The sequence below is a fragment of the Caloenas nicobarica genome, chromosome 13 (genome assembly GCF_036013445.1).
Source record: "Caloenas nicobarica isolate bCalNic1 chromosome 13, bCalNic1.hap1, whole genome shotgun sequence".
Classification (NCBI taxonomy): Eukaryota; Metazoa; Chordata; class Aves; order Columbiformes; family Columbidae; genus Caloenas; species Caloenas nicobarica.
This window is the reverse complement of record NC_088257.1, coordinates 17,212,841-17,227,005: the sequence shown is the minus strand read 5'-3', so window position 1 is coordinate 17,227,005 and position 14,165 is coordinate 17,212,841. Positions and strand designations below refer to the sequence as shown.

The following is a 14,165-nucleotide window of genomic DNA, read 5'->3' as shown; positions in this document are numbered from 1 at the left end:
GAGAGGCCCAGGGCACGGCAGGAGCCAATCGAGCGGCGCCAGACTCCTGGCGTCGTGAGTGATGTGCCTTCCGACCAATCGAAATCCACGGCTCCCGAATTCTCCTTCACCGACAGCCCGCTCGCCCTATCGGCGCCCGCGGATCTGGCGAGGCGGATGACTGATGTTCCAGGTGGCAAATCAGTGCCTGGAAAGTTCAGGAAGCGAGGCTGAGGGAACGGGGCGGGGCGGCGGGCTCTAACCGCCTCGGCGTGCGCTCTCAGGGCAGCATGCTGGGAGTGCGTGACGCGACCGAAGTGGCGGGCGTCGCGCCCAATAGCGCGCCGCCTTCGCCCGAGCGCGCCCAATGGGCGCGGCTGGAGCGGCGGGTGGGCGGTGCGGCGCCCGCGGCCGGGTAGGGTGTGAGAAGTTAGTGGCGCTGCTGCGGTGCCGTGAGGGGTCGGAGACGGCTGGGCTCTGTGAGCGGCGGCGGCCCCGGATCAGCGCGATGCTCACGGACGGCACAGCCGCTCCCATCGGCGACGAGGAGATCGACTCGGTCGCTCCCCGCGCGCCGCCCGCCGCCGAGCCGCCCGCCGCGGCCGGGCCCTCCCCACTGGGCTTGCGGGCCGTGCGCCTCTTCGGGGAGGCCGGGCCCGGAGGGCCGGGAGGCCCCGGCGCGCCCGCGGCCGGTGAGGCCGCCCTCGACTTCAAGCTGGCGGCCGCCGTGCTGCGGAGCGGGGGCGGCGGCGGCTCCGCCAGCGACGAGGACGAAGTGTCCGAGGTGAGCGATCCCGCCGGCGGGCCCGGCCCTCCCCTCCCCTCCGCCGCTTCCTGACAGGCCCGGCAGGCGGCCGGGGCCGGCGCTCGCTGTCCCGCTCGCCACGCCGGGCCTGCCGCCGCCAGCCGGCCGCTCGGCGCCGCCCTGACCGGCCGCGGGGGTCGCGGGCCGCACCGCACGGCCCTCGCTTCCCCCCGCCGCCCCGAGCCGGCCCGGGCCTCCCCGCCGCCATGGGCGTGAGCGGCCGCACCGGAGCCGCGGGGGCGGGGTCCCGGCGGCCCCTCACGGGCAGGTCGGCCCAGGGCCTTCTGCTGAGGCTGGGGAGGAGCAAGGGAGGGGGTCTCGGCACCGCCGCGCCGCCCGGCCGGCCCCGAAGAAAGGGGACTGGGCGCCTGGCCTGCACCCTGCTGGGGCGGCCGGGCCCTCTGCTCGCCGCCGCTTCTGCGTGCGGAGGGCGGGGGAAGATGTCTCCGTGCTGCTGCCTCCTGACCTCTAGCAGTGGTTTCCACTTGGAACCAGGTTTGGAGGGGGAGGTGAGATCCTCCACCCAGCGGAGAACAAAGTAAAGCCTCCGGTCCCCGGTACTGGTGCCGTGCTCTCGGGGAGAAGGGCATGGGCTTCCTAGACTCTGCTAAATTCCTGAGATATACGTATACACGCACACACACGTATTTATGCAGTAGAAATATTTCTTATCCGACAAAATGGTAGAGTGTAATGGAGGTGTCTTCCTTTGATCTTCCAAACCTGCGGAGGGTTTTAAGGGAAAGGTGTGGGGGAGGGACTGGAGCCTTGTCCCAAACCACATGGAGCACTGTTGGGCCTGTAAACCTGCATCTCATACTGCTTTATGTAGCACAGGGAGAGAAGATAAATGAAGGCTTTTATCTATTGCTATTGCCCGCTCATCCTACACCAAAGGGTGAAACTTATTTCCTTAGTTACCTCTTTTAGAAAGAAGAATTGAGATCACAGCTGCTATTGAAGCCCCTGTGTAGTCTTAGTGGAAAGCAGGGGAAAGTGGCTAACACAAGCTTGTTGCAGGTCCAATGTTTGTACTTCTGCAGGAGGAGGAAGATGGTAGCCAAGGCAATACATGCCTTTTTTTTCTTGGAGGGCCAGGAGCAGGCACTTTGGTATGTGTTCACATTTATTCTGAAGAAATGGAAGAAGGGGAGCCTACATTCATCCTCCCATGTCTAAATTTTTTGCCTTGCGTTGATGATGCTCTTTTGTCCAGCCCTTCTGAAACCCGAATGGACGGGTCTTATCTGAATAAAAAAGTCATTAAGCTGATGCCAACCCACATTTGCACTTTGCTTGTGACCACCTAACCTAAGTTAAAAGTTGTGTTAACGGCAGGACATTTAACAAAACTAAAAGTCTAATGATCAGGCAGATGAACACTTGTGTGTGGACGTTCCTTGTGTGATTGGTATCCTGAACATATGATAATATGGGATTACATGTTCTAGTACGTACCTGTTGTGGGAAGCTGGAAGACCTACTGTGTGTAGAATAGTACACAAGTAATTTATGAGTTTCCACTCTATAGGATGTCTTTTATGTCACATTTTACTGTATCTCTGAAGATACAGAGCAGTAGTTACAGAACCTGGAAAATGATGGGAAATGGGCTGTGTCAGAGTGTTTGTGGCTATTTACAGGATGAACAGAGTTCTGCTTATCCCTTTTGAACCCACCCCATAATTTAAATGATGTGAAGATTGAACAGCTAAGGTGTTTACTATTGGTCTTTGGACCAATAGCAAGTATTAAGAAAGACAACCTATTATAAATGGATCTGGGAGGTTGGCATTGAGGTCAAAAATATAAAGGTTCACAAACAGCTTCTAAAGTAAAATTACTCGTTTGAAAAACCTAGGAAAAGCTTTATTGTTTCAAATATGTAATAAAATAAATAAGTTGGAATTAAAACACTTCGAGATTTCCAGAATACATGTAGAGGAGTGGGGCTAATCTCAAAGCTGAAATTGCCTGGGGTGTTCTGTCTTGCGTTTCTGGTTGTGGAGATTAACCTGGGGAAGAGGCATGGGTGGGAAGGATCACCTTGCAAGGCTACAGGATATGGCTGGGAGGGCCAAGAGTCTTTCCCCCCCCTCAATTTTTTTCTTCTGTATGTATGGGAACTAAAGCAGCACCTGTTGCCAGTGTGCGGTGTGTGATTTTTTTTTTTTTTTTTTTTTTTTTTTTTATTCTTTACCAAAGGAAAAAAACCTCCTGGGATGGAACATTGCAATTTTTGAACAGCACTGTTTGGACTGTTGTCTTGTGCCATGAGTCACTGATTTGGGTGTATGCCTTCAGCTATTACCAGTGAGTGGAACTAGTGAGAACTGAAACAGAATTAAAATAAATAAAATGAGTGCTTGCCATGCTGCCCTGATCTGTATTCTTTTCTCTACTTTTGAAGTCATAAAAATAATGGTACAACATTCTGTAGGCTCTGCTGTGTGCCTGCAGTGTTATTTAGGTTTTGTATCCTTGTATTAGTCTTAAGTTTAATATGCTAAAATGATCACGTTAGTCAGAATGGTATATTAGGTAGAAAAGAAAAACATCAGGGAAGCGCAGGACAAAGAGTGTAATGAAGGGTTTATGTAGAGAATGAAAAGAGCAATGTATTTTAGCTTAACTTTTTCAAAAATATATTGCATTTCTTGCATCAGAACTTCAAGTACTTTACAGTGGGAGTACTGTCCCCATTTTACAGGTGAAGACAGAGCATGCCACATTTATCCTGCCTTGCAGAACTCGGAGAAGAATCAAAGCTTTCTGGTTTACTAGCTCAGTGCCTGGTTATGGTAGTCACCAGACTGCTGGTTGGGAAACCAGCGGCTGAAATGAATACTGTATAAATCAGTTGTATCAGGTCTGCAAGGTGAAATGTAAATGCAAGTGTATAGAATGTTTTCTAGAATTACCAGTTAAAATGATCACATGCAAATAGAAATAATAGCAAGCTGAAGCATGCCTTTGGGCATGTAAGGATGAGGCCAGGAGGCTTTGTGCTGTTTGGGTGTTAAAGAGGGGTAAGTCATGGTTCTTCTGGGGGTTCAGAGAGACTTCTATCAATGGCTGCAGTCTGAGAGATGAGCTGGTTTTGGCCTCAGTGTAAATAGTTGCCTGGTTGCCTTCTAAGGTTGATCAGGATTTGGACACAGCCTGCAGCTTGCTTGGAGTGAGATTTTGGTGTAATTTTAAGTATATTACTACCACTTCTTGTGAATTTTGTTGGCACTTGAAATGGTGCCAAAGGCGTGCGTATTAAACAGCCTCCTCCATGCTAGTTGTGAAGCCTGTAGGTCAAGGTGAAGGTGAGCTGGCAGGGCGGTGATTAATAGTGCACGTATGTGAAGTCCCTAGGGTCCTTTGGTAGTTGAGGGTTTCTGGCCATAGAGCACACAGGTTCGTATCGAAAACCATCATGGCAGAAAACTGGGCTGTCAAAATAAAGAGTTGAAGCAAGTGATAAATATGGCAGCGTTAGTGCTCGCAGGATTCTGCGGTTTGCTGATCTGTTGTAAATCAAGTAGGAGAAACCAGCTGTGCTGACAAAAGTACCAGAGGATCAGTTCCGTAAGTGGCTTTTGGTGGTGAGCGTATAAATGGAGGAATTCTCTTGTGTTCTGTAATTCAGGGGCTTGGAGGCCTTCAGTGGCAACTGGAGCTCACCCACCCCATGGCCACAGAGTCAGCTCAGCTCTTGGCTTCCCTCTCCCAAGCAGGCTGCCTGCCTCCACCAGCTTGCCTTACTTAAGCTTGTACCTATTGCATAAGCCTCTGGGGATATTTACATAAAGCATAATTAAAAATCAAGATATAACCTACATCCTACTATGAGTAGAATTAAGTTGAATGGTGTACACTCCAGATCAGTTCAGCACTAGGAGATTTTTGTCTGGGGCGTAATCCCCTGCCAAATCCAAGGTCTTTTAATTTTTAAACTGGGTTTTGAATTCAGAGTAAATACTTAGTTTGTTTTAAATTGGCAATGTCATCTATTAAAGTCGTTGATGTGTCAGTGAACCTTAACATGACACTGCTTCCTAAATGGTGTACACAATATATCTTTGAATTCTGATGTTAATTTGATGCTTACACATTTTAATTTCCTGTATTATCTTTGAAATTATGTAAATAGCAGTATTTTCTCGGACATAAGAATAGAAATTCAAAAAGTTTATGCAAATTAAGGTATATAATATTAGGCAGAAATGCCTTTTATCTGGAAAAAAATTAAGTTTCAGTTTAGCAGTGGATGTTTTTCTTATTTTGACCAGGACTTTTAAAGTTGAGGAAGTACAAGGTGGAAAATTTTATTCAAAAATTATTCACTGATTAGCAAACATCAAGGGATGACGGGTTCACGTTTCCAGAAGTATTGCAATGATGCTTAAGGATGCAGAGAGCTTGTTAGTAGGGTATTCCTTCATGCCCGGCCTGATTAGGCATCTAGTTCTTGGAAAAATCTTGGTAGGTGTTTCAGTAATTTTGAAAGCCTGGCCTGTGGTAGCCAGAAACAGTCTGTCTAGTTATGGTTAATACTTACTATTCAATAGCACTTTAAAATGAACTGATTTCTGCAGTTTCTTGCAGAACTCTGGTTTCCCTTCAGTGCAGCTTGACCCAGTTGAGTAGATGACCTAAAATAATTGTCAGCAACCGTTTTCTAATGATAGGTGTAGAAAGTAAAGATGTGAAATACTACTGTATAATTATATAAATATGCAGTGCAACCCCTTGGTAAGGAGAGGTTTACCCAATTTAGCAGAACATCTATATTTAGGTACAAATTTGCACATAGGTTTCACTAGTCAAATAGTTACAATCTGGCAAGGGGAAGGGTACATTTAAACATTAAGGCAAGATTACAGCTGGCGAATCACGAGTTCTTGTGTTTTGATTTAACCTGGGGCTCCCCGGTGGGCCTGGCATTGGGGTGCTCTCCTCCTGCCTTTCCTTGGCCTGGAGGATCCTAAAACACAGCGGTGAGGACAGCTGGATGATGCTCTTGCCACATTGTCCTGTGCTTTGAGCTCAAACCATCCCCGTGACATTCACTTCAAAGAAGGTGTACTGGTTTGACTGAAAATGGGTTAATTTTCTTCATGCATTTAGAAACCTTTTTTTTTTTTTTCGCAGCTAGCATGCTCATTATTTGGACTTAGTTTGAGAACAAGAAGGTAACACCCCAGCACAGAGTTAATGTTTTAAATTGCTCTGGTCTGAGCGCTCTGCCTACAGGTGTGAGGCAGCGAGGAAGCTTGACTGACATCCAGACTGATCAATGAGAGTATTCCAGCCCATTAGCGTCATGCTAATTATTTAAGGAAAGTTGGGCTCTCTGAGACGCTTTCTTCTGCTCTTCTCTCTCTCGGGCGCTTTCTCTTGCGTGCGTTGGCTTTTTTTTCCTTCACTCTTTTTTGTTGGAGCCGGGGGAGTTCTGTGCGGGATGATTAGTTCAGCTTTTTGCTGTTTTGCAGAGGCCTCTGAGCCTTTCTGCCTTTTTCCTCCCTTTCCTCTCTCTGGGATTGGCTGTGGGACCAGGTGCCGTTTCCTGGGACTGGCTGCTCTGTGTGTTTCTGAGGAATTGCCTTGAGTATTTTTTATTTCTATTTTATATATATATTTACTAGTAGCGCATTAGTATTTCGTTATTTTATTAAACTGTGTTTATCTCAGTCCAAGTTTCTCCCTTCCCTTTCTATTCTCTATTGGAAGGGGTGAGTGAGCGGCTATTGTGGTTGCATTGCCAGCTCGGGTTAAACCACGACAGAGGGGTAGATGTGGATGGAAGGGGAACATTTTTCTGTACTCACATGTGGCCTGGCCTTTAAAACTGGGAGCAGCAACATTACTGAAGTGGAGTTGAAGGAGTTCAAAACTTGTGTTTAGACCCTGCAGGTGAGGAGGCTGCATAGCTTTGATCTTAGTAGGTCATTTTGAGTTCTTGTAACATCTACGAAGATACCTTAGAAGTATTAAGCTGTTGTTGGGGGGTAAAAATGAGTCTTGGATTTAAAACTGAGCCAAGTCTGACTTACATGAAAAAACGAACCTTTCTTGGATTTGTTTCCAACTTAATGAAGCAAGAAAAATAACTTCTGTATCTTGTTTGAGGACTATTTGAAGAACTCGGTGTACAAGTTCAGCTCTGGAGCCTCAGTCTTCAGTAGGATGCTTTCATTTTCCTTCTGTGGATACTTTCTTTCCTGATAGCAGTCAGTGTACACCATGCAAATAACATCTGAAGTCCTTGTGTAAAGCTTATCTCTCTAATGGGAATGTCCATGTGAGGAATGGAATACTGTAAGTAAAACTTCAGCAATCAGTAATTTGTTCAAGGATTTTTGTAAGTTTAGGAAGTTTTTCAACAGTACCTGGCCTCAGGGGTTATCTTAAACAGAAACTTTCTCATTGGTAGTTCGTATGACCTTGATCTTCTTTGATAAACTGAAGATTAGTTTAACTTTCAAATGATACAAATACTGTTTTTTTGTAGCAACCTTGTTACTGCAGTCTATGTTACAAAACCGAGCTACCTTCTGCATAAGAGGGAAAAACTGGTTACAGGTGAATTCATATTTGGATTTAAGTGTTTGTTTAGTTAGGATAATATGCTTCTCTGAGCTCTAACCTTTTGGTATACCTCATTAATAGATAGTTTCTGTATTGTTTTTTTCCTGACAACTAGCTCTCCTTGTTTGTTATGAAGGTGCAGAGGTTTCATTTTGCATATTTTTGGAGGAAAGCTGAGAAGTGAAATTTATGGAAGTGCATCATATCAAAGGATAATGTCTTCCTTTTACTCTTGAAACTCATTACGTAAGAATATTTTCTTAGGTAACCTTGATTAGTTGGAAGTTTTACAAAGTACTAGAAATTTTTCTCAATTTTTGCAGTATGGTGCATCTTCTTTTCAAATGCATATAGAAAACACTTTTTGCCATAAAACAGAAATAAAAGAATTGGTCCTGTGCTGGATCCTGTTGCTTCTTAGTTGCTTTTCATGGGATGCAAACACTTACTAATTTTTGCCTTTTGCTTTTAAGAGGGAGTTGTGATTTTTTATTTTTTATTTTTTTTTGCAAACTTCTTTTTGCCTTTAGCTCTTCCAAAGCATCCCAGAATCTGGAGGAAGAGTGTCCTAGACTGAGAGGAGTTGCTCATGGTTGAATTACTGTATTGTGTTTGTCAGAATGCTGGTGGTGAGAAGAAACACATGTGGCTGGTTCTTCTGACCAGGGGAGGTTTTGAAAGTTCCCTAACTGCATAGCCATCCGCAGGAAAAATTATTCCCTATTTGTCAAGTTAGAAAATGGATCTTCTACTGGCTGATGAAAAGTAGGTCAACTAAAAAGTACCTTTCTGGTTGTTTTAACATTTCATGGGTGTTAAGTTTCAGGTAGGTCTGTAAGTTATTCTCATTTGTCTTCAGTAAAACATAGAGATTACTAATTGGTTTAAGATTCTGTTCTAGGAAAATGCCTAACCCTGTTGAACTCTTCCCTTTCCAAAATCATGAATAAACCTAACGGTGTCATATGATGGGTAAGGTAGCAAACCAAGGGAAAAGAGGAGATCAGCTCAAGGCTGAATGATCTACTTCTGAGCCATGTTTCTCAGTCATGGTGGCTTCAGAGCATCACCTTTTTGGAGCATATGTTCATCCACAGCATGACGAGGTAGCCTGGGGAAGATGGAGGCTATGGAGAAGATGCTTAGTGGTTAGGATTTGTTAAACTCAATACCTTATATAAATGTACATATGTCATGGTTTAACCTGAACTAACAATACAACCATGATAGTTGCTTGCTCATTCCACCCCCTTCTCCCTCCCCAAATAGGAGAGAGAATAGGAAGGGAGAAAACTGGATTGAGATAAAAAGAGTTCAATAAAATAACAAAACACTAATACACTACTAGTAAATATATACATAAAATAGAAACAGAATATAAAATAAAAGGTGCTCACTGCAATTCCTCACAAACTCCGTCCACATGCAGCAGCCGGTCCCAGGAAGCAGCACCCTGGTCCCAACAGCTGATCCCAGAGAGAGAAAAGAGGAAAAAAAAATCAGGCCCAGAGGCCTCTGCAAAACAGCAGTATGGCAAAGGCCGATCTAAAGAAAGTCTCGAACAGAACTCCCCTGAACAGGTCTCTGAGAGCAAAGAGAACACAAGAGAGTGACCAGAAGATCCTGACTCTCCTTAAATAATTAGCATGACACTAATGGGCTGGAATACTCTTATTGATCAGTCTGGATGTCAGTCAAGCTCTGTTCCCTTCCTCACACCTGTGGGCAGAGCTCTCAGACCACAGCAATTAAAAACATTAACTCTGTGCTGGCGTGTTATCTTGTTCTCAAACTAAATAATGAGCATGCTAGCTGTCGGCGGGGGGGGTGGGAAAAGGTTTCTAAATGCATGAAGAAAATGAACAATCTGTGGCATGGAAGAGTAGTCCCATAAAGCATTAATTCTGATGTATTGTTTTATCTGCATGTTTCAAATGCTAGCTGTAATTTTGAGAATTGACTATAGTGACTTGGGGTGCCAGGCCCGAGATCCTTTGAGTCTGGACTGAGCAGAGCGGAGCTGCCGTCCAGGTGTCAGGCCCCTCTCAGGGCTGGTCATCTCACCCTTTGTTTTAGTCACCTTAGTTAGCACCAAGATCAATTTGAGTGTGTGCTAACGCATCAAGGAGATACAGCGCAGGTTTATACATGATTGTCAGGCTTCTGGACCACACGGTGGGTCTGAGAGGCACTTTCCGTGTCTCTAGTGACAGAGCGTAAAGTTGTGTCCGTCTTTATTTACATTGTATCTATAGCAGCATTTGCAAAATGAATCTTTGTTGTGGAATGAATTTATTGCAGCCCAGATCCTATAGCTGCCTGTTTCTTTATCTGATAATTGCTTAATATATATATTGGAATAGAGGCTGTCCTTTAGATAATCCTGCCTCAAGTTAGCCAACTTCCTATTGTAATTGGAGCTAAATAGATTTGCACCTCTCCTCTCCCCCACCCTCCCTGTCTAATTTGCTGCCTACAAAACTGTTGTAGCCTGCCAAGCTGAGACAGCGTGCAAGTACTAACAGCTCTGCATAAATGCGGGGGCTGTGGGCTTTGTAGTCCAGCAGGAAGCTGAGCTGATCTAATGTCCTGCTTTTCCCAGAAGAATGATGTTCCAGCTCATCAGACCCCTTTGTAAGGCCATGAAATTCAGTAAGTGGTAGAAAGATATTTGGCACCCCTCCTTCCCACCCACCTGAGTTTTCTCCCTTTGTGTTAAATCAACTGATGAAAGTGTCTGATAACTGCCTGAGTGGTGGCTGGAAATGGTGCTTCAGACACTTCGTGCTTTCTCTGTTGGGGTGGTGATGTCTGCAAGCACCCTGTGGCTCCCTTGGGTTCTGAGGATACTTTGTAATCACAAGACCCATTGGGCTGGCACTGGAATATGATCTCTTGGCAATACACAGATCTTAGCAGCTTCGGTGGTCTTGGGCTGAAACTTCTTTTCAATTGAAGAAACTGTCTTTGGAAATTAGAGTTCGAGCCTAGCAGAGTGGTGGGTATGGTCTTATGTCGTTAGTGATACCTGAATTGTTATTTACATTGATTATATTATGTTCCTATATACTGACAGTGAAAAACTTCTCTGAAACATTTTTCTTTCTCTAGCTTTGGTGTGCCAAGAAAGGGTAGTGTACTGAGGTGTCACTGAAAGGTTTTGTGAAAATACCAGCATTTGTGTGTGTTTTTTCTTCTTCCTTTATGCCATTGCTTGAAACTGAAATAGTAATGCCAGGAGGATCGCTTAAGTAGATACCAAAAGGTTTGCCTGGCATGGCTGGGTTGGGATGGGGACAGGACGGTGTTGAAAAGTACATACAATAATAGAATCATTTTGGTTGGAAGGGACCCTCAGGATCATCGAGTCCAGCCATAACCTAACTGGCACTAAACCATGTCCCTGAGAAACTCATCTATACACTTTTTAAACACCTCCAGGGATGGTGACTCTTAAGGTAAAGCAAATGAGGCCTGTGGCTGGTATGAAGAGGCTACGCCAGGATGTAGTGGTGCACTTGTCACAGGAAGCTCCTAAGAGTGCCATGTCAGTGACAAAGTCGTTCACTTTACTTTCTCATTAGAATAATTATTTTTAATAGTTTTTAAACTGACATTCTTCAGATGTGGAATTTGAAGGGGCTTGGTGCCAAATTTGAAATACAAACTGATTTTCGGTCTTAACTTAGTGTCATGGTATCTGACATCCTCTCAGCATTCCCTGAAACTTTTAGAGCAGGATTACAAGTAGTAATCAGATATTGGCCTCCAGTGTAATAAAGGACGTGGCAACATAAACTGTCAGAGGTTTGGTTTATCAGACAAAACCACAATATCTTCCTAGTGTATTCCTTATGCAGTGTTACACATCTTGTTAATTATGGAATGGAAGTAGTTTAAATGTAGATGATCTATTTCAACTCCATCATCATGAACTTTCGGTCTGATATACAGGCCTGTATTAGCCTTAAGGAAGCCAAGGTCCCTCTGCATATGTTCACATGTATTTAGACATAAGTCGAAATGGAATAGTTACAGAAAAAAATAGGCAGGGTTACCTAACACAAAAGCAAAAATCAGGTAATTGTTTATTTGCATAATAAAGATGAGTTTGGAAGTCCCAATCAACGGTTCAGGTCCTCGTTATTTGTAGACACTCCACAAACACAAGGGGCATTGTAGTGGTGTTACCCCAGAAAAGTGTCACAGCTTGGGGTTATGTGGAAAATTAAAGTTCAAGAAAGTGGCCTAATAGCAGCTCTTTTTTTTCCCTGTCAACACTTTTTGTAAAGATAGGCTTCCCAGAAATACTAGTTTGGTATAAATGGAAGGAGAAGGTGGAATGGATGAGCCATCTCTGTTGCTGCCCCTGCCTGCAGTAGGGGAAGGAGAGAAGGGTGCTATTTGTGAGCAGGTCCAGGCTATTCTGGCAAAAGTACTTTTTTGCAGGAATGCAATGTAGGAAAGATCAGTTTAGACTTAATATTAGAAATATGTTTCCAACTCTGTATGTCACTGCCCATCTTACAAGAATTGGTAGCGTTAGTTGTGATGTTAGTGCTTGCAAAGTTGCCTTTACATACCCCTGACCTGAGGTAAACTCAGTCACGTATTAACATACAAATACTGATGTCGTTCAGTCCAAATAGCTCTGAATGTAGCTGCTATGGAGGGAGGAACCAGTGGTGTAACTGGATCTGCAGAGCTGTGAGGCTGCTGCAGTCCTTGGCAGAACTTCAGGAAAGGTCCATCGTTACTGTGGATGAGCATGAAACACACCGATGTAGTGAATTATGCTGATGTTTAGTGCCCTGTCCTCAGATCCCATGCAGCTAGCAGCTTTTTGGGGATTTTTATTGGGAATTATTCCTAGTGGCAATTGTTTTGGCAGTTAGAATAATGTCTTGGATCCATGTGTTCCTAATGAGCCTTACCAAGTAAGATGCTTATTAACTGCCCAAAGCAGCTCGCAAAATAATCCAAAAATAGCTCGGTGACTGGTTACTCTATCACTTTGCTGCAGATCTGATTAGGATAGAGCAGAGTGCCTAAATTTTGCAACATGAGCAGTGTATTAAGTCTTTCAGGAATGCTAACATGAAATCTATTTGGTTTTGTGGGTGTTGGTTTTTTTTTTTTAATGTTTATTTTTTGTTTATAAAATAACATTTGTTTGGTATGTTTGGAGTTGTTTGAGACTTGTTAAAATTCTTATTATTAATATTATGTGATCATCGCAGGTCACTTCCATTCACAAGAGACATCTGGTTGATGAGGTAGTTTACTCTGCTATTGGTGATAAGGTGTCCCGCTGTTCATCTTCTCGCGCCTTCTCTTAGTGTGTAAGAAACTGCGTCAATTTATGGAAATGTCAGATGTCCTGACTTGAAAATGCATTGAAACTTGTTCTGGGAGACTGGCAATGGTACAGCTATTTTAACATATTGCATAGGGATTTTCAGTATTTTCACACTCAAGTTATATTTGTATTGTGGGTATGTTATTGAGCTCCCACTAAAAATCAAAACAAACTAAAATTTGATGCTCAACATGCACAGAAATAATGAAAGCAGCTGCCTTTTCTTGCTGCGATAGAAAACTAAGATGAAAATACTGCATTTGAAGTGAGATTTTTGTGTGAGACTTTAAATGTGTGAGGTCTCTGGAACTACAGTTGCAAACCTAAAGAAGGGCTGAAAGGCAGTGGTGAAAAGAGTAGATTGCACCAGTACTACCCAGCTTGTAGCCTAAGAAAAAGCTGTATCTGCAATTTGCTTTAACATTCATTATGCAAACACTATTTATTAAAGAGAGACTTGTTTTAGAGACTCGTGAAAGCAAGTTATACCTCCTGTTGCGGGGAGAGAGAAGTTCCTCCCAAATTGATAGAGTATCTGTGAATGGTGAACTGACGCTGATTTAGGTTCAAGAGTAGGTTGCGGGTAATGTCCTGTAAATATGTACAAGTGAGATTGGGGTGGCAGCAGTCCAGGAGAAAATGGTCCGTATTTTAATTCCTTGTATATACAACTACGTATAATGAATAGTCGTTCATGTACAGGGTGGGATTTTCTACGAGTCAATAGATCACACAAACATTGTTGCAATAGTAATGTTATTTCTGGCATATTGGTGAGACAAAGTGCCTTATGTAGTCTTGGTGGGGGGAAATGAAAAACTCTGAAGTACTCCTGTGGATAATGGTGAATTTTTCCAGAAGGCAGTTTTGTGTCAGAGCTTAAGCCAGCAGGGGGTCCTTAAGCTGGCTAGATGGACCTGACCTGGAATTTGAGTTCTGCACAGGAGAATTGTAGAATCATAGAATTGTTTGGGTTGGAAGGGACCTTCAGAGCTCATTCAGTGCCACCCGTGCCATGAGCAGGGACATCTTCACCAGCTCAGGTTGCTCAGAGCCCTGTCCAGCCTGGCCTGGGATGTCTCCAGGGATGGGGCATCCACCACCTCTCTGAGCAACCTCTTCCAGTATTTTACAACTCTCACTGTAGAAAATTTCTTCCTCATGCCTGGCCTGAATCTCCCCTCCTTTTGTTTAAAACTATCACCCTTCGTCCTATTGCAGCAGGTCCTGCTAAGAAGTCTGTCCCCATCTTCCTTATCAGCCCCTTTTAAGTCCGGAAAGGCCACAATAAGGTCTCCCCGGAGCTTCTCTTCTCCAGCTGAACACCCCAACTCTCTCAGCCTGTCCTCCCAGCAGAGCTGTTCCAGCCTCAGATCATTTCTGTGGCTCCTCTGGCCCCTCTCCAGCAGGTCCATGTGTGGCCTGTGCTGAGGACCCCAGAGC

At 44.4% G+C, this 14,165-nt stretch overlaps 1 protein-coding gene across 16 annotated transcripts in view; it reads left to right on the top strand.

Annotated features, from left to right (window-relative positions):
• The first annotated feature begins 395 nt into the window (after window positions 1–395).
• ANKHD1 (ankyrin repeat and KH domain containing 1) overlaps window positions 396–14,165 on the top strand; it is a 117,772-nt gene continuing 104,002 nt past the window's right edge. For all 16 annotated transcript variants that reach the window (XM_065643739.1, XM_065643732.1, XM_065643738.1 and 13 more), the window contains exon 1: window positions 396–763. In XM_065643739.1, coding sequence (XP_065499811.1) covers window positions 488–763 — 276 coding nt within the window. In that variant the 5' untranslated portion in view covers window positions 396–487. The remainder of the gene's footprint in view (window positions 764–14,165) is intronic.